The 24,506-nt window shown below is 29.8% G+C and overlaps 1 protein-coding gene across 1 annotated transcript in view; it reads left to right on the plus strand.

The window, feature by feature from the left end:
- Positions 1-24,506, plus strand: part of LOC107454798 (uncharacterized) — a 119,250-nt gene that overhangs the window by 49,887 nt on the left and 44,857 nt on the right. The window contains exon 2 of the mRNA XM_016072102.4: positions 7,757-7,861. Within this exon, the coding sequence (XP_015927588.2) occupies positions 7,757-7,861 (105 nt within the window). The remainder of the gene's footprint in view (positions 1-7,756; positions 7,862-24,506) is intronic.

Consider the following 24,506-nt stretch of genomic DNA (forward strand, 5'->3'; position numbering starts at 1 on the left):
CATATGTACCTTTCAACCCAATCACATTAATTTGAAACAAGTAAGAAGTCATTAATTATTCTAAGATAATTTCTTTTCATCGACAACAAACAAAACCGAAGGGCAATGTTTGTTTTACGGTTAATTAATACTCATAATCATACATCACTGAAAATAACTACTATGAAAATAACCACTTGACAAGGTAAAGTAAAAATTTCCTTCAATGAAGCATAAAACCTTCAGCAAGTTTTCAGCAAATAGGAACAAAAAACAAGGTTAAAAATTAACCTGTAAGGCTTATTATCGGTCCAAAGACGGGCAATTATCTCATAAATTATAATATTTATCAACGGCAATCAGCGACTCATTACGAAACATAGGTCGCAAAGCGTCTCCGCTTTTAATGATACCTACCATTCTGGGCGGGGTTGCTATTAGGTAGGCATATTTAGAACACTGCCATGTTCTGTTTTTGGAAACCAAAATTTCGTTCTTTCTTTTACCTATTTTATTTTTGTGGCATTCTCTCTTGTCACCACGTCGTTTGTCAACCAGTCTTATCGATTTAGTAACATCAATTCTTACTGTTTTGGGGTGGGCACCCTCTCGAAACCACCACTGAAACCTTTTTCTTCGTAACATGGAATGATTTGAATACGAAAAGACCAACGTGACTTTGGCTTGCGGGTGTAGTTCCATTTATTTAGGAACAAAATGCAAATGCATGTAGAATTTATGAGGAAAATTATAATTTTTTTTTTTCAAAGAACAAATAATTCATAATTCTTTACTTTTGGATATAATTTTTATAGGGAAAAAGTTGAGTCGCCATTTAAACCAAGTAATGAGTTTGTAATTTCAAGGAAAATTTTTAGTCTAAAAAATTCTTATTAATTTTTTTTTTTAAAATGAAGATTTAGATTTAAACAACAGATAATTGAGAATGTTTATCCCAATAAGAATATTTTCTTTAGCGTACGAATTATTCACACTTTAATTTGCATGATATATTTTTTTAATGAATAATTTGCGCATATGCCAATTGTTATGCGTAAGAATTTTGAACTAGTTTATTTACGAAAAATAAAAAGATTTCATGCCTGAAAGACGATGGCTTTACTTAGAAATAAATATATATATTTCATTATAAAACGTGTATTTTCCACTTGAAATTTGGATTATTATTAATATTATTGTGAATATAAAAGCTATCGGTTACCGTCGTTACAGATGTATTTAACATTTTAGTATTTTAACACATAGTATTTAGCATTAAAAATATATATATATCACACAAGTATAAATTGTACTTTTTGCTTTAAGTATACTCCGCTTTTAAAAAAGGATATTTTTTACGCATGAAATACATCTATGAATCCGTTATCTTACTATATATAAAATTCTAATGATGGTGTCGCAGTTTTCCATTGTTGTCGGTACATTTTTATTGGCCAGAAAATCACGTGGTGTGATCCAGTTTTTCCTCATTCGTCTCCATATTGTTTTGGTTGTAGTCAGCATAAAATTAATAAAAGTCATGCTTTTCTATAAATATTTTTGAATCCCTAACTTAAAGTTTTTTTCCTGTACTGCTATTATTACGCTTTTAATTCAAGAGTTTAAAACTAAGAGAATTGCTGTTTTTTTATTAGTATTATAATGTAAATCTGCCTTACATTTTAAGATAAAGTTATTTAGAAAGGTGGTCTAACAATTATTATTTTTGAGCAAATAACATTAATATACTGTTATAAATTACAGTTAAACAGATCTGTTAAATGATTTAGAACTTAAGGATCAGCTTCATGCACAATGAGATGCAGGCAAAAAAAAAAGTATTTAATATATCTACGTTTGGTAAGTGAAAATATTAAATTAAGGATGTGAACTCATCAAATTTGTTTCAACAATATAACGTTATAACAACATAAATGTTATTTAAAAAAATGATTACTTAGAAAAATCACTTCTGTTTACCAATAGATCTAAATATCTAATATATATAATTCTCTTACGTGGCTCCCAAATTTTGGCTGTATTTCTTTTCCGCCGGTGGCAACGTTTGCTTTGTTTTGCTTACGCTACTATTTCTGTTACACGGCGAATCGACCCATGATTGCCGCTAAAAATGTCACATGCCAAATCTATCTGAGGTTACTCAACATATAGCGCTTTTAAAAACGGAAGCTGAAATAACGAGAGAGCATCAGCTGCGGCAATCTCATACTATTAAGCTAGGCAGAAGTAAGTAGTCTTTGTCGATAGATCTCTATTTTAGTATTTTGTCGAAAGCGCTTTTTTTCACGAATTTATACATTACGAATTTATTTGACGATTTTTTATTTACATCACGAATTATACTATAGCACACTTCTAATAGGTTTAACGAATTACATGTCGTTTATTTGAATTCAAATTTATTCTAATGACTTAGTATTTACTAAAAAGATGTAATTTTTTTATATGGATTTGAATGATTGTTTTGAATTCTTAGAATTATGTGCATTTGCAATGTACCTAAGTTAGTAGCGAGCGAAACGATCTTGGTACGCGAAGCAAACCATATAATATTGCGTAGCAATTTTCGGGGGTTGGCGAGCGTTAGCGAGCAGGGGGCGCAGCCCACTAGTAAACTAATAAAAAATGGAAATAAAGATAATTGTCCATGTATCCCTCGTACATCCAAATCAATCAGTCAATCAGAAACTTTGGAATTGGATGAATCTTTCTTTTTTTGAGACTTGCTGAAGTCCTAATACGTTGCTGAATTGAGTTATTTTATTGTACCTTATAAACTTAATAACACGATACTATGTTTCAATCGGGCCCATAAAATGGTTCAATGTAGCACTTTGTTAAGTTTGCTGAAAATTTGCATCGTAGAATGGTACAAGATACCGATATTTATGAAGGTGTATTCATTACTATGCACTGTGGGCCAGAAGACCATGATCTTTGGCCAAAAGTCAAAAATTAAATTTTCAACTAAAATATGTATAGGCAGTTTTAATATAGCCCAAATTCATAATGATTCCAAACATTATAATTTACTTTTCGGACCGACGAGAGAGCCATGTAATGAAAAACATGTTAATTTTTTTTTTTAAATGTAACTTTTAAATTTTTTTTTCAGAAATATATATATAGGAATTTCACCTTTCTGTTACATTTTTATCAGAGTAATTAGTCTGAAATTTTAGTACAATTTTTCAATTTGTTGGATTAGTTAATACTCTTGACAAACTTAAAGTTTATATCTTTTAACAAAAGTCATTCAAACATTTTACAATGTTTGAATGACTTTCGAGACTTAGTTCCAAAAAGTTCCACGAGGTAATTAGCTAAACTTTTTTTTGCTGTCTTCTTTCATGTTTCTTCTTTCGAAAAAACCTGCCCCATTTTCCCCGTATTACAAAGGTGGACTAAATATACCGAAAAACAAAAATTATGTTTTCTCTTCATGTTTTCGCGTTATTTTGTAATATTACTTCGTAAATATAATTTGCTTTTCATTTTTACTATAAAATTACTAAAATTATTATATTTTCATTGCTATATTTAATTATTTAAACGTACTATATTATTATTTTTATTTTTGCTCACCATATTTCTGCCGCCATTTTGTTTTTGTTTTTTGGTATTTTTAGTGTATTTCGAAATTTTAACTATGAATTCAATTTACCTGCACATAAAAACCCCTAAATATAAACCCCCAAATTTCGAAACAAATGTTTATCGAAATACGAATTTTGGCCACGAAACCTTGGATGCTGGCCCACTGTGCCATGTTCCAATTCGTATTTCAATCAAATATCATTTGTGACCAAATTAACTCGTTTAATGACATAACCAGTGAAATAGTATTTTTTTCAAAAAACCCCATTCTTCTTCAAACCTGATGGTAATTTAATAAAACCAAGCCCGTCCAACGTGAAGAGTTCGGAGGGGAGGATGACCTCGGGGAATATTATTTCTCCTTTATTTTTGTTTCTCGAGAGTATGTCGGCTCTGAAAAGATGAATGATTCGTTAATCACACACCCATGACTAAGGAGAAGATTACAGAGGGTCCGATTGCTAATCAGGACATTGTGATTATGGACTGCCACTGGATTTAGGCCTATCCTCCGCTATCACTCTTCCAGATCGTCTTCCCTCTGGGGCATCTTTGCTTTTTTTTCCTTCCATTTAGGTATTTTATTATGGAACATAATAAAACATGCCTTAATAACTCGCTGGGTTTTTCGCTTGGTACACCGCAAGACTTCTACTGGAATTGAGCTCAGAGGCGTGTTTTGCTTGAGAAATCATCGTCTGACTTTATCTTTTGCGCTCGTATATTACTGTATAAGTATTTGCTTTGATAACTTCGGGATGGATGTTACGTTTTACTGTTTAAGAAACAACAACTTTATACTCGGATTTTTCTATCAGAATTATGTTAAACAAACTTTTCAAATTCTATGCGGATTTGACAATTGTTTAGAGTAGAATTATTTGTAACTAAAATGGCGTATAAGCAATATGCATTGTTTCAATCGTAATATTTTAAAGAAAGAAATTTTAGAAAAGGTGGATTTTCGAAATTTTCAATTATATCATTCAATATTGTTTCATTCATATTTATTCTATTAGCTATTGGTCAATAGTTGTTTTTTTCCCCAATTATTATAAATTTACTTGTTTCAATTATATCATTCATTATAGTTTCATTATATTTATTTTTTTAGCTATTGTTCCGTAGTTGTTTTTTTTGTTGTTAATTATTATATTGAAGTTTATTTTATTAGATATCAAGTTATTTAACTATTAAATAATTTTATCAACTATTCCAATATAGGCATTTTATTAATTATTAAGTATGCACGCGTTAATTGTTGTTTATTATTAGATATATTCTTTTTTTTAGTTATTTATTATTAGATATATTTTTATTAGTTGTTTTGCTATGTGTTTTTTCATTGCTTTGTTAGCTATTTTGTTATAGTTTTTGTATTATTTTATTATTTATTTTATTGAGTTTCAGCAAAGCAAGTTATGTTCACAGCAATAGAATGTAGCAAAATAAAATCTCATTCTAATGTATTTTTTTAAGTTAAAATATGAACGTAGAGTTAGGACAATTTAACATTGAAATATTACTTACCTATACTATCAAAATAAATACATATTTAAGTATTTATTTTCATAACTTATACTATTGGGTATTTATATGTTTATATGCTGAAACATTATTTATAAGATATCGATCTCATATAACGAATATTCATATGAATTTATTTTTAGCACGAAAAAAAAAACATTATTTAGTAAGGCTGCTTACTCAGTTATTTGGAATGATTAATTTATTTTTCTAACATGAATAATCATGCTTAAAAACACAAAATAATATTCATCAGAAGGGAGATATTTCTTTTGATGAGCTGTTAGTTTTTAATGCAATAAATATAAGAAAAAATTCACCTGATGAATTTGACCAAGTTCGAATACATTAGAAGGCGGTAATTTTTTTTCAAAGACTAACACAGTTCATTGCGTTGTTGAGCCGAAACCCATTACGAATTAAAATTAAAAGCCTAAAATTCAGAAGGACGACTTCACACTTTTCATTAATTAGGCTTTCCTGTATTTAAAAAAGGGGTTCTTAATAAAACTTCTACGAATTATTTTCTTGAATATTCATATAAAAACGGGAGATTTCCATAGAAGATTATACAAAAAAAAAAACGTATTCATGTACTCCCTAATTTCCCATATCAGCGGCAAATTTTAATTTTTAGAACAAAAAATTCGATTCAATCTTAAGAAAAAGCAAAGAAGAAAAAAAAAAGCAAAAAGAAGGAAACTGAATGAAAAAAAATGAATATTCATATTTTAGCTTCTTTTAAAAAGAATTGTGATCTCATATGTGAATAATTAACCCCAAATTTTGGAAGCAAACTGATGTTGTATCCGATTATACAGTGCTTAATTAGCGCTATTTTTTTCCTTCTCGAACTCGATTCGCGCCGCGGAGCTCGTTTGCAGCCATATCTCGTTTGCGACTTTTAACTCTCTCTCATTATGCTAATATGATGTGATGTAGTGATTTAAACAAGAGTGAGGATTTTTTTTTCTTTCTTCTTCATTCGTTTCTTCTTTTCTGTCTTTTTTTTCCCTTCACTTTTTACCTGAAGCGTGATAATAAGTTGCTAAATGGCATGGTTTAGTCAAAACTCTGGAGCCATCTTGAATGCATTACGTCAGAAAACATTGTGCATTTCCTCTTATGTCGTTAATTTGAAGAGTGTAAGTCGGAATGCATATGTACCGTCATTTTGAATATATTTAGTTTATTCGCGGACTAGTTGTCTTTTTCTGTCCCTTTGGGGTTCAAAATAATGACCCGATTCCGAATTTTTTTCTCCACTCACGGGTATTCCAAGTAGTTGCATTTAAAATTTTTGGAAAGGGTGAAAAAACTTTCCTGTTTTTTTTTCATTCTTGAAGCAACACTCTAAATTTAATGCTGCAATTCCCTAATGGTTCTATGGATATATTCTTATGCTTATTATTTTTCGATGAATCTGAGGGTAGATTTCAATGTTTTTCTTCTTTTCAAATAAAATGAATAAAAATGAAAAATGTTTTTAAGCTAGGGTAAAGATATTTTAATATTTCCTAAATTTTTTAATACATCATAATTAAAAGTAGCATAAACTAAAAAAAAAATTATTAAAAACCTTAAGTTCCTTCATTATCTGAATACTTGGAATATGCTTAATATTTTATGATGCTTATTATTTTGCGATAAATGAATTGTACTATCGCATATAATTATGCTTATTATATTTTTACGCTTTTTCCTTAATGATAAATATGGGGGTGAATTTCAATGCTTTTTAATAAATAAAATGATTTAAAATCAAATTATTTTTAAACTACATTTAAGATGTTTTAATATTTCCTCAAGTTTTTGATATATCACAATTAAAGGTAGCATAAGCTACAAAATTTATTAAAAATCGTGTTTTATCTAAATATTCGGAATACGCTTATTCTTTTACATTGTTTATTATTCTACGATGATTGAATTGTATTATCGCTGATCTTTATGCTTATTATATTATTATGCTTACAAAAGGGGTATTCTTCATATTATTTTCAACCTATTTCAATGCATTAAATTGAACACGATGCATGGTATATGTATGATAATGGTTATGATGTGTACTATGGTTACGTATGATTTTGTTCATTGATACAACTCAACATGTTATAATGTCTGAAAATTACGAGATAAGTTTTAAACTCATTGAGAATCATAGATTGATAAAGATTTATAGTGATTGATAAAGATTTTATGTACCATTTGTAATGATACATAAAACAATAAATATGAATAATGAAAAAGAGCTACAGTGCGGCTTTCAGGAGAACTCCTCCAGACCTCAGTTTCGCTTCGTGGTGGGTACCATGGTTACGAGAAACAGTCACTTCTAATAGGGGTGTGGGGTTAACACTTTTGTCTTGATCTTGGCATAGGTCAGCGTGATTAAATCAATCGACACCTTCATTCTTTCATTGCACTCTCATTAGAAATGTACTCTTGCTTGTTACTATAGCAGCAGACAGCCCCAGACTTTTAGTCTGGAGGAGTTCTCCTCAAAGACGCACTATACTTTTCTGATGATGACAAAAATGTGTGAATGGGAAATATTACTCTTTATTTACTGAATGCTTCATCTTCTTAACGTTTGTCTGTTTTTCAACATGTTGTTTTTATTTTGTTGCAGGTAAGAGTTTCTCGCTCACCATAACCCTGAGTACAAGTCCTCCTCAAATAGCAACCTATGTTAAAGCCATAAAAGTTACTGTTGATGGTCCTAGAGAGCCTAGACGTGAGTATCTTGCAAAATTTTTTTAGATTCATAAAATACATTTTTCAAACGTTGGAGAAGTGTATTAAGATTATTGCTCTTCTTCTTCTTGAGCTCTACAGTCTGTTATGAGCCAATACTGTCTTTTCAAGTCAAAGAGATAATATTTATAGGGCATTATTTTGTATTCGATTTGAGTGAAAAAGGGAAGAAAAACGTTTAGAAGCATGCATTTTGTCCATACACTGATATTGGATGCTATTAAATTTTATATTTAGTTTTTCAAAAATTATATAAATATTTTGGGGTAATAAATATAGTTTTTAATGTTTTAATTTTTGATAAAGTCTCCGCCAGCTTTGAAGACATACCGACAGCTTTTGTTTTTAAAAACTGATGCAGTAAACTAAGAAAAACTTTATGGTCGAAACTACTAGCATATGGTAAAATTTACCGTGGTTCTGGCTCTATAAGAACACCAAAAAGCTCGGTAATTTTCACACAAGTGTTTCAGTAAAGAATCTTGGTAAAATGAAAAATAAAACATGGTTTTATAATAAGCTATAAATATTCGTAAACGCGATAAAATTTGGATTTTAATAAGATAATCCATGGCATAAAAACCATTTATTCGTTAAAATTTACGTTTCAGTTTTATATTATTTTCCAAATATGTGATAATAAGAACTGTAATCTTTGAAAAATAGAGTTTCTGGTAACCCGTTACCATATGAATGAAGAAATTACTAAATGAGTATTTTAAATGTCGCTTATTTTGGTTTTATTAAACAGAATTATAGTTTTCTTTCACCTGAAATGTCATTACCGTGCAGTACGGTAATTTTACCAGAATACTTTTCTTTGTGTATTAGTATAAGTAACGAAATTTTAATCCTCAATTCAGTTTTAATTCGCCTACGAAATTGTGATGATTTTCTTTCTTTAAATGATGTATGCATTATTTAAAGAATTGATTCTAGATTTGATTTTTTTTTAAAAAACACGCATTTAAAATGCAATTTCGCTATAAATTATGAAACTTACGCATACAATGAATCCATATAAGAAGTTATACAATCTGAATGCAAGATATATTTCACCTAAATAAAATTTGTCTGCTTAAAATTATAAACCAAATGTAAAAATTTTAATACGCCTTTACAGTGGACAATTAACATGATACATTTAAAAAAAAATGGAATTAAATTTTTGTACTTTGTTAGAAACTTTTTCTAAATTAAACCTTATCTACATACGCGGTTCGAAATAATAAATCAAAATTATCATTGAAGAAATCAAGAGTCTTTAAGGAATTTTTGGGAGTTGTCGATTATTAATTTAGATATCTGAAGTATTTTAGGTTATTTAAAATTAAACCCTTCTGTTCTTATAAGAACCTTTTTGAAAACTAAGCTTTAACGGAATTAATAATAAAAACAATATTATGAGCAGCGTTGAAGAAAACCTTTTAAAGAATTTTTTTGGCGCTTTGTCAATTGTGGGCTCCCTTAAAAGATCCTTTAATAATAACAATTATTAACGCTTAACCTATCAGGTCAGTCAGTGGTCTGCGACCCAAAGGGATGATTGAAGAGTTCGGGACCCTAACTAATAATTATCCCTGGGACAATGGGAGAGTTGTTTCTGTCCTCACCTGCCACAAAAGGATGGATGGGAGGTGAAGTTGGAGGCCCCCTCTTGAAAATGATGACTGATTGGTTCGCTGACTAAATTATTCATGTCACTTACTTAGGGATAATTGAGTGGTTATGCAAACTAAAAGTTTCTGCAGAACTACCAAAAATAAAATCCCACTCAAGTTTATTTTCTATACTTAGAATTTTGCTCTTATTTTCAAAAAATTTCTTCAGATAAGAATTCTCTCTCTGTCGAAACTAAAATGGATTTTAAATGAATTCGTTTTAGTCACATTTAGAGTTTTATTTTTGTTCGCCAAGCTTTCACCATTCTCTTTATTCCAAAGAATGTTAAATGAATACTTCAAATGAGAATATTTTCAAAACTGAAATGGATCTTAAAATTGATTCGTTTATATTCTGAACTTATATCACATTTAAACTATAGCATATGCTTTAAGTATTTTTTTTTTCCCTTCGTAGTAATTGCTTGTGAAGTTAAATCTACTGATATTTTGTAAATAATGCGAAAACTAGGTTTTTACCTGGGATTCTCATGTGTTAAAAACTAAGCAATTATCTAGAAAAATAAATGAAATAAAATTAATAAAATCCTTTTCCGTAATACAGAACGGACTGAATTGATACTTTGTAATAATTCAATGCGCCATGGTTTGGTAACCTCATGCTCCGAAATCGGTACTATACCGTCGAATTCCAGCGATATTACTTAATCAAAATTATAAACTTAAACCAAACCGTGTCATCTGACACGCAGTAGTAGGGTACTATGATTTGTGTTGAGAGTCAAGCATAAGACCAACCAACTAGAGTCAGTCTGATGTGATATTGAAAGAATACTTTTCTGAATATGATTTCATGTTAATTATCATTAAAATTTAATTTTCGTTCATATTTCTTCGTTTACTTTTTTCGGTAGAAATTATTTTGTTTCATTGAGAGGTTTCTTTCATAAATAAAGCTTGCAACATAGTAGAAAAGTCCACGTTAGGAAAACGAACAAACCCTACTTGCTGCATAAGATAATTTCTGAAAACAAATATTTATCATTTCGACATATATTAACAATATATATTATAATATTAACAATGCTTATATTATAATATAATATATTATAATATAATTCTAATATTAACAATGTTTATATTATAATATAATATATTATAATATAATTCGAATATTAACAATAAATTGTACAATTGCCTAACCAAATTTTACAAACAATTGAACAGTTTTTCCCCCCGCAAAAGGGGATCTAAAATTTTTTTGCATATTTTGTGTTATTTACAAACCCTCTGATATCGACTTTCCAAAGAAAAAATCTATTAAAAAAACTATAACGAAATTAATAGCACTGTGTTTAATATGTTGTATGCATTAGTAAATTTGTAAAATAAATCTAAAAACTAACTGGAGTTATTTAGAAGAGTATAAAAAATCAAATTTTTTAAACACACAGAATCTAGGAGCCGAGCTCTTTTAAAAAATTATTGCAGACACACTATCGCTCTCAAGTCCTAAAGAGCTTAGGTTTACAGACAAATTTGTCATACTATTATAAGCATTACTGAAATTGTATTTATTCAATCCCATGTGTCGCCATGTATCCTTTAAAAACTCTAGACCTAAGTCTAATATGTTTGTTAAAATGGTTCGACGTTTTTATGCTTCAGAGCCAAAATAATTAAAAGTCAGAACTTACAGGCAAACCTGTCATAAGTATATATTCACTCTAAAGCATTTTACGTCTAACCGAAGCAATCTCTTTCGCTTCTAAAAAACTGCATTTGCGAAATAATACCCCAAGAAAACTTCTCCGAGAAATTCCCTATCTACAGTTGTCATTTGTAATATTTCGACAAAACAGATCAAGGCAGGGTACCCCAAAACGTAACCGAGTTACATACTGCAGCTCACTCATTCTCGCCAACTTCGCTCAAAGGAAAAGTGGATTCCTTTACAATCCCGCTCCATTGCAGAAGCTCGTATAAAGCCAGTCTGTCTATTGCCAGAAATCCAATTTGCTTTGATAAGGTTACCTACCTACTGAGTTGATGAATGCCAGATCCTTTTGCAATGGAGTTGTTGGCCACAAAACTTGATAGTCATTCAGGATGCGGTTTATTCATAGAGGAGAGTTGCCTGCTGGAATACATAGGGACTGATTCGCTTATGGATTGGGGATATATTACTTGATCAAGAAAACGTGGAAAACTTACAAACTCGAATTCAATGGATTTTGCGAAGGTTCGCTTTGTTGCTTTTGTTATTATTTTTTTTTCGGTCTTATTTTGATACTGGGATTTTAGTAAAATGGGGTTTTTTTTCTCCTTCCTTTTTGTTCAGTTCTTGAAACTAAATATAGGATGGGCTTGATACGGTATGATGATAAGAATGATAAAATGATGTCAGATAATGCTCAGGAGAGTCTGTTTGCCGAAAAAAAGCATAACAATTTCCGTCCAGTCAATGAGAAGTTTATTAGTATCAATCTGTTATCTAGTGGAATTCCGTAAACTTGTAGGTCACTTATTTGAAAATAATACCGCGGAATGCTTTTCACGTTAATTTCATTTATGGAAAAATTGTGACTTATTACTATAAACTCCGAAACCTCCATATATACATATTTATATAAAAATATATACTTTGAGTATAGAGTGATTTACAAAATTGTGCATATTTAAAAACTAAATTATACTTATTTCTTATTTCAGTATAGCATTAACGATCTGAATTAAGATATTTTTCTAGCAAAAATTAGTTAAAATGTATTTAACCGTCCGTTCTAACTGCTACTTTTTCGTTTACATGCCATTCCTTAAATATTGTGTAAAACTTTGTGATCTTGTATCTGATTTCAGAAAATGCTTTAATTTAACTTATAATTTAAGCTTAAAAGTTTTAACTTGCAAAAAAAATATAAAACTCTTTTCACCCATTTTAATGTTGCGAAATTAGGAAAAAAAACATTTATATAACTTTACTACTAATTCTAATTACTACTAATTCTAACTTTTTTTCAATGAAATGATAGCCAAAAAATAATTAGTATTAATTTCCTAAACTGACTTTTTGTGAAGAAATTTCAATGCTTTTAGCAGTTAAGCTGCTAAAGGTTTTATATATTTTTATGCATCACAAATGCTTGCAGAATAATTATTTTAATTTTGATGAAATTTTAGATTCCCGAATATTAATACCAATTTAGTATAATATTTTTGTTTCAGTAGAAAATCAAGCAGTATCCATCAAATTATGTTTGAAGTCATCATAACCACAGTGTCATGTATCATAACCATAGTATCAAGTATTTATGTATCATAAATAAAGTATCAAGCAATTTATGAAATGCACCATTTAAAATATGTTTGATAAAATTTAAAATTCCCAAATGCTAATCCCAATTTAGTAGTTTGGTTTTAGTAGAATATCAAGAAGTATCCAGGAATTTATGTTTCAAGTCACCTCATAGCCACAGTATCAATCATGTATTATAACAATGGTATCAAGTATTTGTGTATCATAACCAGATTATCGAGCAATTTATGAAATACATGCATTAAAATCTGCTTGATGGAAGATTTTATTTGTCACCAACATTGAGTTTAAATGTATATTTCTATTTTCAGAAATTATGAAAATCTCTTATAAAATTACATAGCTGAAAGTTTTCCTAGATTTTATTTTAACAACAATAGTGTATTAGAGTTAAAATTAGATTGCATTAACCATTTAAAATGAAGATAACTAATTTTTGCATTTTTTTTTTAAAAACAATGGACATAAACTGATATGTTATACTTACTTAATTACTTGAAAATAGAAATGATGAACTATTTATTTTTCGTTTTTATAAATTTTTATTAACAAAATTTTCATTTATTTTCATTCACTAAAAACATTTTCATTCACTAAAAAAATTCATTTTCATTCACTAAAAAAAACAGTGTTGCATTATCATACCCATTCGTTTTAACGTGTAATAATATTCATAAATCCATCCCTCGAGGATTAATTCTAAAGGCGCATATTATTGTGGGACTCATCGCCAAATGCAGTCATAACATAAATCGTAACAGCTGTAATAACTATAAAAAACAGACATGCTACTTTGAGTTGTAATGAATAATTATGACACCGAAATATGTTATTTAATTCAATGTTATATCAATCCTATAACTTTAAACAACCAAGTAACAACTTCGAACCACAATTTGGTCTTGCATAACCTGATAATTGTTCCAAATTCGCGAGGGGCGGTGAAAAAGAAAGACATATCTTACATATATATTACTCATAATTAGACATGTTTTAGGTCAGCACACGTATATGAGAGTCATATTTATTATCGCGATACTCTGTTATTAAATCGAAGAAGACAAAGTGTTCGATTTATTGCGTGCCTAGAGATACATGTAGTATAAGTAAAGAGAGAAAGAGAGAGGAATGTTTTTTTTTCGAATTTATATATTCGATTTGGGCGGGGATGTGATGCAATCAAAAACTTTTTTATATTCTAGATACGGCGCATGATTTTTGCTCTTGTCGATTTGATGGCTGACTTGTAACGAGCAATAAAACTATTAATTAAAATAACATATGGAATGAATGTGGGTGATTTCAATACAAGATGCCGCCGGTATGCGGCTAAAAATATAAACTATGTTATCGATTATCAATGACTTGAAAATAAATCATGTTGTAAACACATTAAATGATGTCATAATTAACTTTGAATGATTTCGTGAGTTTGAAAGTTTTTACCTGAAATAAAATGTAACAACTGTGAAAAAGAATGTAACAGGACATAAGCCGACAGGTATTTAAAGTGAGCATTTCAGTTAGCTTATTATAATTTCACTTTAATAAATTGCCTTTTTTGCCTTTTGAATTTGCCTTTTTTTTAATCGTATATAAAAAATTATTTTATTATTAAAACCAGATAAAAGTAATGACAAATAATGCAACAAAAAATGAACAACCAAAAATGCAATTTTTTAAAATAAATGTTCTATAAAATTATTGCGTAGAATTTGAAAAGGTGAATTTTGAAATGTATTCATTAATATCATTTAATTAAATTGAATTAAACGAAATTAACTCATTATTATCATTAATATCATTTAATCAAATTGATTAATATCATTTTGTTATAAAAATTAGAAAAATACTTTCTTTTATAACTCTCGATTTTAAAATTTACAAGTTCAAATTTTTATGTTATTCGAAGTCAAATTTTGAATTTAACTGATCTTCTCACTAAAATAATTTTATTTTACTTATGAAGTTTTATGGAAAAACAGGCAGGTTAAAATGTAAAATGCACCGATCCGTAGAAATTTACAAACAGGAACTTCAGCAAAACATTTATATAATCAGTTTACTTGAAAAATTATCAACTTCAATAGAATTTTCATTTTACTGGAAAAGTTACATTTTATTTTTGAATATTATCTGTGTTAAAGATCAAAATTTTAAATGAAAATATTTAATTGGATACGAGTTTTGGCTTTCATAGAGTCTATTTTTAGGCATATAATTTTTTTACTCCTCTGCTTTCAAGAGTTGTAAAAGACTAGTCAATTTTTACAAAACACTCAATGCTTACAAAATTAATTTGCATTCAATTAGAATCATACAATTTACACTTCTAATATAAATACATACACTGAAATAAAACACAATGAATTATTCCTCAAATTAAAAAACAACAACTTAATATTAAAAAAAAGTTTTTTTTTATAGAACTAGAGCGAAACATACAATCTACATACAAGGTTTCATCCATACAATACTTATATACATTATTTGCAGCATTGTTGCGTCCATGAAATACTTCACACATTTAAAATACTATATATACATTATATGCTTCATACAATATATATCAAATCTACAATGTTCCATACACACTTTTAATGCTGCTTACCTACCTTATATAAATATAAATATATGTACACAATATTTACATGCACAGTTGTAGGTAAAACAATAGTATCATACAGAAAAAAAATTAAATTTACTTAAATAAACACAACATCATTCTGTAAGAGTGATGTTGTGTTTGCAAGGAACAAATTTGAACAAGCTGAATACTATTATATCAATAAAAAGATAAACGAAAATAATTTAAATAAAACAACACGACCATTACAGCACAGCTTGTTTTTAATTATTAAAATATTTTATTTCTTACCGTTCCAGTGATTACTCAACCCTTTTTCCATCCATCAATTTTTTTGTGTCTTGGCTTAACGATATAGTGTATATGTTACAGTCACAGTAGTGAGCAGTTATAAGCCCTTTAACGAGGGGAGAAACATCTTTATAACGTTTCATTGTCTTAAAATTAATCACCTCTATTACGCTTCCAAAACTGTAGTTTCGCTCGACTTTTATCATTTTTTTAGGTTCCATAGTGTTCCATTAATGGCACAGTCGCTAGTGATAATTGTGGCACCCCGACTTGACCATTGAACTTCATTTCCTGTGACCAGAACTACACACAATGGGTCCTATTTCGCACGCCCTGCGATCTTTCTTCTATTTCGATAATGGATGCATGAATGTTAACTTTGATATCCTTCTTTCTTTTCTCACATTCAAGTATAACTTCTTTTTTTTTTGAATTACTGTAAGGATATACTTTTCACTGAGAAAAAAAATATGGACAAAACTAACAGATAATGGTAAAATTTGCCGTGTTTTAAGTGTATGGAAGCACCAAAAGCTGGGTAATTTTTCCGAAGCGTTTTCGTAAGGAATTTAGTAAATTTATCATTAAAATAAGGTTTTATAATATGTCATAAAATTTGGTAATTTTATTAGAATACCTTAGAGCAAGGGATAAAACTATTCATTCTGTTATATTTACTTTTAAGTTTTTGATTTTTACTAAATGTGTGGTAATAAGAACTATATTTTTGACAACCGCTACTATGAACGGAAAAATTACCAAATGAATAGTTCAAAATCCGTATATTTCGGTTTTATTAACTACAGAATTATGGTTTTTTGTAACTATTACCATATGTCACTATCACCATAATATCATTACCATGTAGTGCAGTAATTTTACCAACATTGATTGAGGCAGGATTTGCAAAATCGATGCGAATCATGTTTGGATAAAATATCTGTGTTTAAAGACTCAAATCTGTTTCTAAAAATAATATGTATGCTATTTTTTTTTAAAATGAATTACAGTGTCAATCATAAATTATTGAAAGTATTCGTGGTTCGAGTACGGTTAAAAAGTCTGTGTTTGAAAAGTTAAATAAAAATAAATTATATCCTAATGCAAAATAATAAATAAATAAATAAAACTTTAATATTTATTTAAAACGGGATGTTGTTTAAATTTACGAAAGCTTTAGGAGAACGTAAGTGGTTGCTATATCATCTGTATATTGACGAATTATATAGAAATATTTTACTTGCTCGATTAAAATAGTCTAATCATATTTAATTATCATGTCTCAAAAATATACGTTAAGAATAATGACATTGAAATTTAAAACAAATCCTGCATAAAAATAATCTGTTTGCAATGAAATATGAATATAATTATAAATCCCGAGAAAAATAAATTTAGCTGTTCACCCCATGAACTAGCTTTTATATTTGATATTTAAGGTGCCAGTTTAGATAGAGTACTTAATTGAGTTCGAAAAATATCAAAATCATTTCTAAACAGACTCTTGAAATTAACCAAAGAGAGTGTACTCGAAACTTTATTGTGCTAATTAAATGAGTACTTCTAGAGGCGACCTAAAGTATGAAATATTTTATTTCTGTGCTGTGGTCAAGACGTATTCAATTCATGTGCCCAATTTCAAGTCCCTGAAAAAAATTTTAAGTTAAAAAGTAAGTGATTCGAAAATATTTTCGCAGCCATAGAAATTGAAATATCAAGAAAATGCAAATTTTTACTTACTTTTAACTATTTTTACTATTTTTTTTCCAAAAAAAGTAATAATAATAATATTACGGGAGACTCGTGTTGCCCCATGGCATCTATCGGACGGTAGTGATGATAACTTTTTCGTGGGCACCACATAGGTGGAGTGATATTGTCTCGACAACATAAGAAGGAGACAGGTAGAACAGCGGGATAAAATGCATCCACGCCCTAGGCAGGATTCGAACCCTTCCTGGTATGAGGCCAACCCTATGACCACAATACTGAGCGGTCGGTCTATTTTGACAGTCTAGCTTCGCTCATCTACTCTTGATTCTAGTTTCGTCATTCTAGTTAATAATATTCCGCAATGCACTGAGATGAGGTTCCGAGTAGAGGAAACATTTTCGTTAGATACTTAAGAACACACGCTTCGTCACAATTCACGTGATTTCATGACGGAATGATTTTTAAAATTAACGAAATACTGCAAAAAATGCTGAATCGGTGAAAATGAGAGTTTTATTTCAAAGAAGAGTGTTGTTTGGCTTATAAAAAAATATGCAAAAATTGAAAAATATCCATTGGCTTTTAATAATTTTCACCTGAGCAATTTTTCCTAAATTTCCGATTTTTTCTTTTTTTTTTTTTTGAAATTTGAAATTTTTTTTTTACATATTTCAGCTATTTGACAGCTTTCAATTCAAGTTCAGAGACATTTCTTGTTAGCATGATAGATAGCATATGAAGTTTAAAATTAAAGTTTTGCTTTGAGCTTAAGGCACTCAAACTGTTATCTTTCTTTTTTTAATTTTACCTGGCAAAAGAGTTCCGGAAACCAAAACCCATTCATCTCAAAAGACTACAATCTCAGCTTTGGGAAAATACTTTGCTAAGTCGGTAGCAGTAGCCAGCCGTGATACAGATCCATTATATAACCAACCATCAATCTCTTTCATGCCCCGAAGTCAAATCAAAGCCTGAAAGAAGTCGTTTTAGGAAAAACGCTCTGCGATTGCAGAAAAACACAATTGACCATAAAACACAACAAATATCGCCCCATAATTGTTGGGTGCCGCGATAATTGCGAGCACTTCTCGCTGAAGATCCAGAGCAGACAGAAAATTGGGCCCTCGCAAAAACCCTCAGAGCTCCGCCCCACTCGTTATGTGCCCAGATCTCGAAACAATGATACCTGCAATGATAAACAGCCGCAACAATCTATGCCAGAACAGAGATCCTTGTAGTCAGGAAGTTATCAACTACAGGTTCTCTTACAAGGTCAGATGAAAGGGTCATTTCTAATTCTCATTCTTATTGTTTTTTTTATTCTGGTCTTCTGTTTCATACCCAACTCTTTATTTTTTTTTTTTATCTTCTGCCCCCGTCCACCTCATGGGAACTGTTTTCAAAAGTTAATGATTGTTGAAGTTCTCCCTATACCTTTCATTTAGAAGGAGATGGAAAAGAAGACTCTTAATAGGGTGATTTTGATGGCTTGCACCTGGATATCGGTTAGAGCCTATGCAATTAGTCAAATATTACAATGGAATCGGATTTTTTTGCATTGTTATAATCTTATCAAAAACTTCAAAATATTAAGAGAATGCTTGTTTAACTTATTTCTGACAGATTAATGATTAGTGTATGAGATTGAAGTATGCATGTTACATTTTGTCATGAATCTGTAATTACATAAATAATTCGGCCATTGAATGGTTATGTAATAAAATAAAACAAATCATAAGTTTTATTTTTTAGTATAAGTCAAGAGTTTTATTTTGTTGTTATAAAAATACGTATAAAAAAGTTCTGAGAATAAGATAAAAATGTCATTAGTTTTCCTTATTTAAATAGAGTCATGCGTTTTAAATTTTCAATGTCTTTTTATTGATCTTAATAGGTTTAGGTCATTAATATTATACATAGGGGCTTCATTACTGTAAAAAAATATTGAATCCTCTAGTTAATGTCGATTTTTCAAACGTTGCTAAGGTGAGTGTTTAAAAATGTATATATTGAAAAATGTTTCTTTCTTTCTTTTATGACAATAAAATACGACATTCAGCATTTTAATTCATTTGAATATATTTTATTATTAAGATATAATAAACTTTTGAAGAATATATTTGTGTCAGATCTAAAATTTGATGACATCCAATATTTGTTTTTTATTTATCGTTATAAAAATGCAATAAATAATTTAATGTCGCTTAAAATTTTTTTTTAATTCCTTTTAATCTATTTTAGTATTTTGAGGAAAAAAATTTGTATTTCAGTGCTCATACTAAATGCATACTAATTGTATTTTCATTTTGTATGTAAGTATGTGATAAATATATAATAACGATGTAACAAATATAGATTTTAGTATTCATTATATATATTAGTATAATAAATACCTTTAAGCAGTTAATAAGATAAATATATTCTATTTAATTATTTTTAATGTACTTTATTATTTTGAGGAAAACTTTTGTATTCAGTGTTTACACTAAATGTGTGCTAAATGTATATTTATTATAGATGTAAATATGTAATAAATATACATTTAATATTTATTATATATTTTAGTATATTAAATAGTAAAATGCATACTAAATGTATACTTTAGTGTAAATTTTATTATAAACTGCTGTTTGTAGAAAATGCAACACCATGAAGGAATCATCAGAATCAAATGAAATTCGCAGCAAATGTCAATTATAGGATATTATGCAAATTAATAAAGTTTCAGAGCCATCGCGCGTGCGTGGCGCGCGCAGCGCCCTCTGAATTGATGCTGAAAGCGTATAAATAAAGTGCTGTAGCGGGACGTTGAAAATAGTCTATGATTATTTGTTAGTGGCAAACGTTTAGTGAGACCTGAGTATGCCTCCACGACGGAAGAATAAGAAATTCAAGCAACTTACGGAGTTTGAACGAGGGAGGATAATCGGCCTTCGAGAAGGAGGATTTTCCTATCGCGCAATAGCAGCTCGTATGCAGCGGAACAGTTCCACAGTGATGCGAGTTTGGAAGCAGTGGACCGACGAGCACCGAACAACTCGAAAAACAGGCACTGGACGACAGAAGGTGACGTCAGAGCGCGATGATCGACACCTGCTCCGCATGGCGGTGAATGATCGCACAGCTTCCTCCAGGCAGCTGGCAGCACATTGGTCTACTGCTACAGGTGTACAATTGTCGGCTTCGTCAATTCGTCGTCGTCTGCTGCGCCGTGGATTGCGTGCAAGGGTGCCATTATACAGGATTCCCCTCACGGCGGATCATCGACGGCTGCGTCGGCAGTGGGCTCTTGAGCACAGAGACTGGCGAGCTGATTGGCACCAAGTTGTCTTTTCAGATGAATCACGCTTCAATTTGTGGACCCATGATGGCCGTGTTCGTGTTAGACGTTATGCCGGTCAACGCTGCCTTCCTGAGTGTATTATTGAACGACATAGTGGTCGAACACCCGGAGTTATGGTCTGGAGTGCGATTTCGTATCATGGACGATCCAATTTGATACGAATTGAGGGTAATCTCAATAGCAACAGATACGTCCGTGAAGTGCTACAGCCCGAAGTCGTTCCTTTCCTTCAAGGCATCCCTGGAGCTATCTTTCAGCAGGATAATGCACGCCCACATGTTGCGCGGACTGTTAGAGACTTCTGTTCAGCACAACGCATGCAACTTCTTCCTTGGCCTGCTTATTCGCCGGATATGTCGCCTATTGAGCACGTGTGGGATATGGTTGGTCGGCGTCTCACTCGTGATCCGCGTCCTGCAGTTTCCAAAGACGAACTTTGGTTGCGCATACAAGCGATATGGAATTCTCTTCCTCAAGCAGATATTCAACATCTGTTTGACTCCATGCCACGTCGTATAGCAGCACTTATTGCAGCGCGTGGTGGCTGCACCAAATACTGATTTCGGACGCTTAATTTGTTTCTTTTGTTTTGAAAATTTCATCATTTATTTCTATCAGTACAAGTCGTTTCTGCATTAAATTTCATTTGATTCTGATGATTCTTTCATGGTGTTGCATTTTCTACAAACAGCAGTTTAATAATGCGTTTTAATATTCATTATATATGTAAATACTAAATGTATATTTATTTCTCACAAATTATTTAAATAATATCACGAACTAAATAATATAGCATGTCTAAAAAAGTATTGATACTGATTCTGAACAGTTAGTAAAAATTGCGTTAAAAAGATTCACAATTTAAAAGTTTAAATTATAAAACAAACGGAAGAAATAATAGTAAAAAAAAAAGAGAAAATTTTCCAAAAAAACCTCTTCTCAAGAAATCGTTACTAAACTTTCTGTTTCGCTAAACAAATACAACTTATCTCCGGTCTTATCTGTAGTCTGCCATTCGTTAAAAATCTCATCATTATCACTGTTTGCTCATATGATCATTCATATGCTCCTTGGAAATCATTAAAGTGAAAGGCAAACTTTTGTGATTTATTTTAAAGTCGTTTGGGGCGCTCGAAACCAAGACAACCTGAGAAGGAGGAACTTCACCTCAAAAGCATTATTATCAGGCGAAACTTTACACCGGCCCTGCATTGGAATCCTTACCTTTGTTATTTCTGCCCGGGTAAAAATTGTTCCCCGTTGTTTTCGTAATGAGTGGGCTGAAAAATGTACCCCTCTGCATTGTTAACACCGATATAACAATCAGGAATCGCTCATCAAAAGGAAATAAATAAATAAATAAAAATAATTGGACCGGCGATTATACGAATACTTTTTTTTTATTCTTAAAAAAGATCGTAGTTTTCGGAAAAATATCTCGTTTATTTATTTTTAAAAAGAGCAATTTTTTTTCTTTTTTTTAAGGATCGAAGTTAGAAAATTAAAACTTTCAGTCAGGCCTTTCTGCGTGCATGTTTTGCGTGCTTTTGTTAACCCAAATTGTTCACCCTTTTAATTTGGCAAAAAAATCGTTGTCTAGGGGAGCTTAGAAGTATATTTCAATCGAAAGGGTGCCATATTTGGAGAATATCCTTGAAATGAATATAAATTATTCTACAAATAAATCGTAACATACTTCCTTGAAATATATTCTTGACAGGGATGAAAATAAAGCTTTTCGCGAGAAAAACTGCTTAGATTTTTATAAGTTGTTTTTCTGTCTGAGACTCCAAAATATCCAAAAATAAACTGATAAAAATGATTTTTCAAGCAATGATGACGTATAAAATAAAATATTTAAAATATGAAAAATATTTTTCACAGTTGTTTCAAGTCATTCAAATAATTTATGCCAAGGATTTAAATTTTCATGATATAGTAATTTTTGTTTCCTTAAAAATATTACGACAATAAATAGTTTAAATTATGTCCCTTTTTGACTAGAAACTTAGGTCAATGTAATCTTCGTTGAAAAATATACTTCCAAAAATTTCCTAAAATAAAATAAATGAATAAATTTAATTGTAACGTAAAGCTGCATTCCAAACCAGTTTTTTTTCCTATAAAAAGAAACGATAAATATAATGCAAGGTGGAACATTCTTCCAGCAAATTTACCTTCACTGTAAAAAATTTCGGATCGAATTACGGTAGAAATCCGGCACTTTGAGTCATCCATAAAATCCATTTTACCATTAAATCCATTTTTACCATAAAATATTATACCGTAATTTTTAGAGTAACTTAATTCGAATTTTTTTCAATATACTTAAATGCATAAGTTTAAAACCTCACCAATATAGGTTGTAAAGTTATATATATAAAGCACTTTATATATATATATATATATATATATATATATATATATATATATATATATATATATATATATATATATATATATATATATATATATATATATATATATATATATATATATATATATATATATATATATATATATATATATATATATATAAACGTTTTTTAAGCAACAATTTGACCAAGATTCGCAATTTTAAAATTAAGAGACGATGTTTCAAAAAAAGTTGTTCTTAAATTATTTAGAATTGATTTTACATTACCTGAAATTTTTACAAACATCTAATACCAACTCAAAATTTTCATCTTTGGTTTAAAAATAAAATCTTAAATAATGCTTTCAAATTAAATTGTTTGTTAGAATTCCTTTAAAAAAATGCTTCCAGGAATTTGGATGTTTTATTTGAGTCCATATTAAATATAAAATAGTAAAAAAAAGAGGTATATTTTCTCTGAAAATCTGAATTCATTTCCTATACTTCTTAATGATTCTTATTTTTTCTAATGCAGAAAGTTTAACTTTCCATAATGGAAGAACTTTTAAATTTCACATAAAAAATATTCAAAATTTTGATTTGACCTTAAATACAATTTTAAAAATCATTCCTATACATTACGTTGTCTTAGCCATCTATTAACCGGATAAAATATTATTTGGCGCTTTTTGGCACACTTATCAAGAGCCAAAACAATCGCCGGCAACCCATTCCGTCGAGTTAGGGTAGAAAAATAAAACGAATGAGATTTTGTAACTCGCAAAGAAGTTGTTAGTGTTGATATTCTCCGAGACTCATCTTCCACTTCACAAAACTAGAATAATTGTGAAGGAATTGGTCACAACTAATCACTCTCTTTTCCGTACTTCTCTTTTTTTCCATCGCCAATTTCTTCACTTTATTTATCTCATGCGTAGTTTCCGTTCTTAACAAGGAAAAATATGCAACGTTTATTATGGGCCTTATCAAATTAAGCCGTTGTGGTTTGCTCGAATTAATTCTTATTGAAGAATTAAGAACAAAAAGATGAGGGGAAAAAAAAAAGTTTCAGAAGAAGTGTGCGTGAATTATCGGAATTAGTAGTGTGTGCTCGTAAGCTTATGTCAGAAGGTTTGTTCTGAAAAAGAATGTATCATAATCTTATTATTGATGTAATTTATGAAGTTATTCAGGAGAGATAATTTTGATGTAGAAAAGAATTTATTCTTTTAAGTCTAAATAATGATGTAAGATTATATCTTCTACATTAACTTTTAATTAATTTTAAACTCTTTTTTCTCTTTCTCATTTAATTGTGAATAAACGGGAAAAGTAAGTCTCAATTAAAGCATTTTATGCATGTTACTAACCAACTAAGTTTTTAATTGTAAATTCCG

This window comes from Parasteatoda tepidariorum, chromosome 3 (genome assembly GCF_982258835.1).
Source record: "Parasteatoda tepidariorum strain Cologne lab strain chromosome 3, Ptep-v5.0, whole genome shotgun sequence".
Lineage (NCBI taxonomy): Eukaryota > Metazoa > Arthropoda > Arachnida > Araneae > Theridiidae > Parasteatoda > Parasteatoda tepidariorum.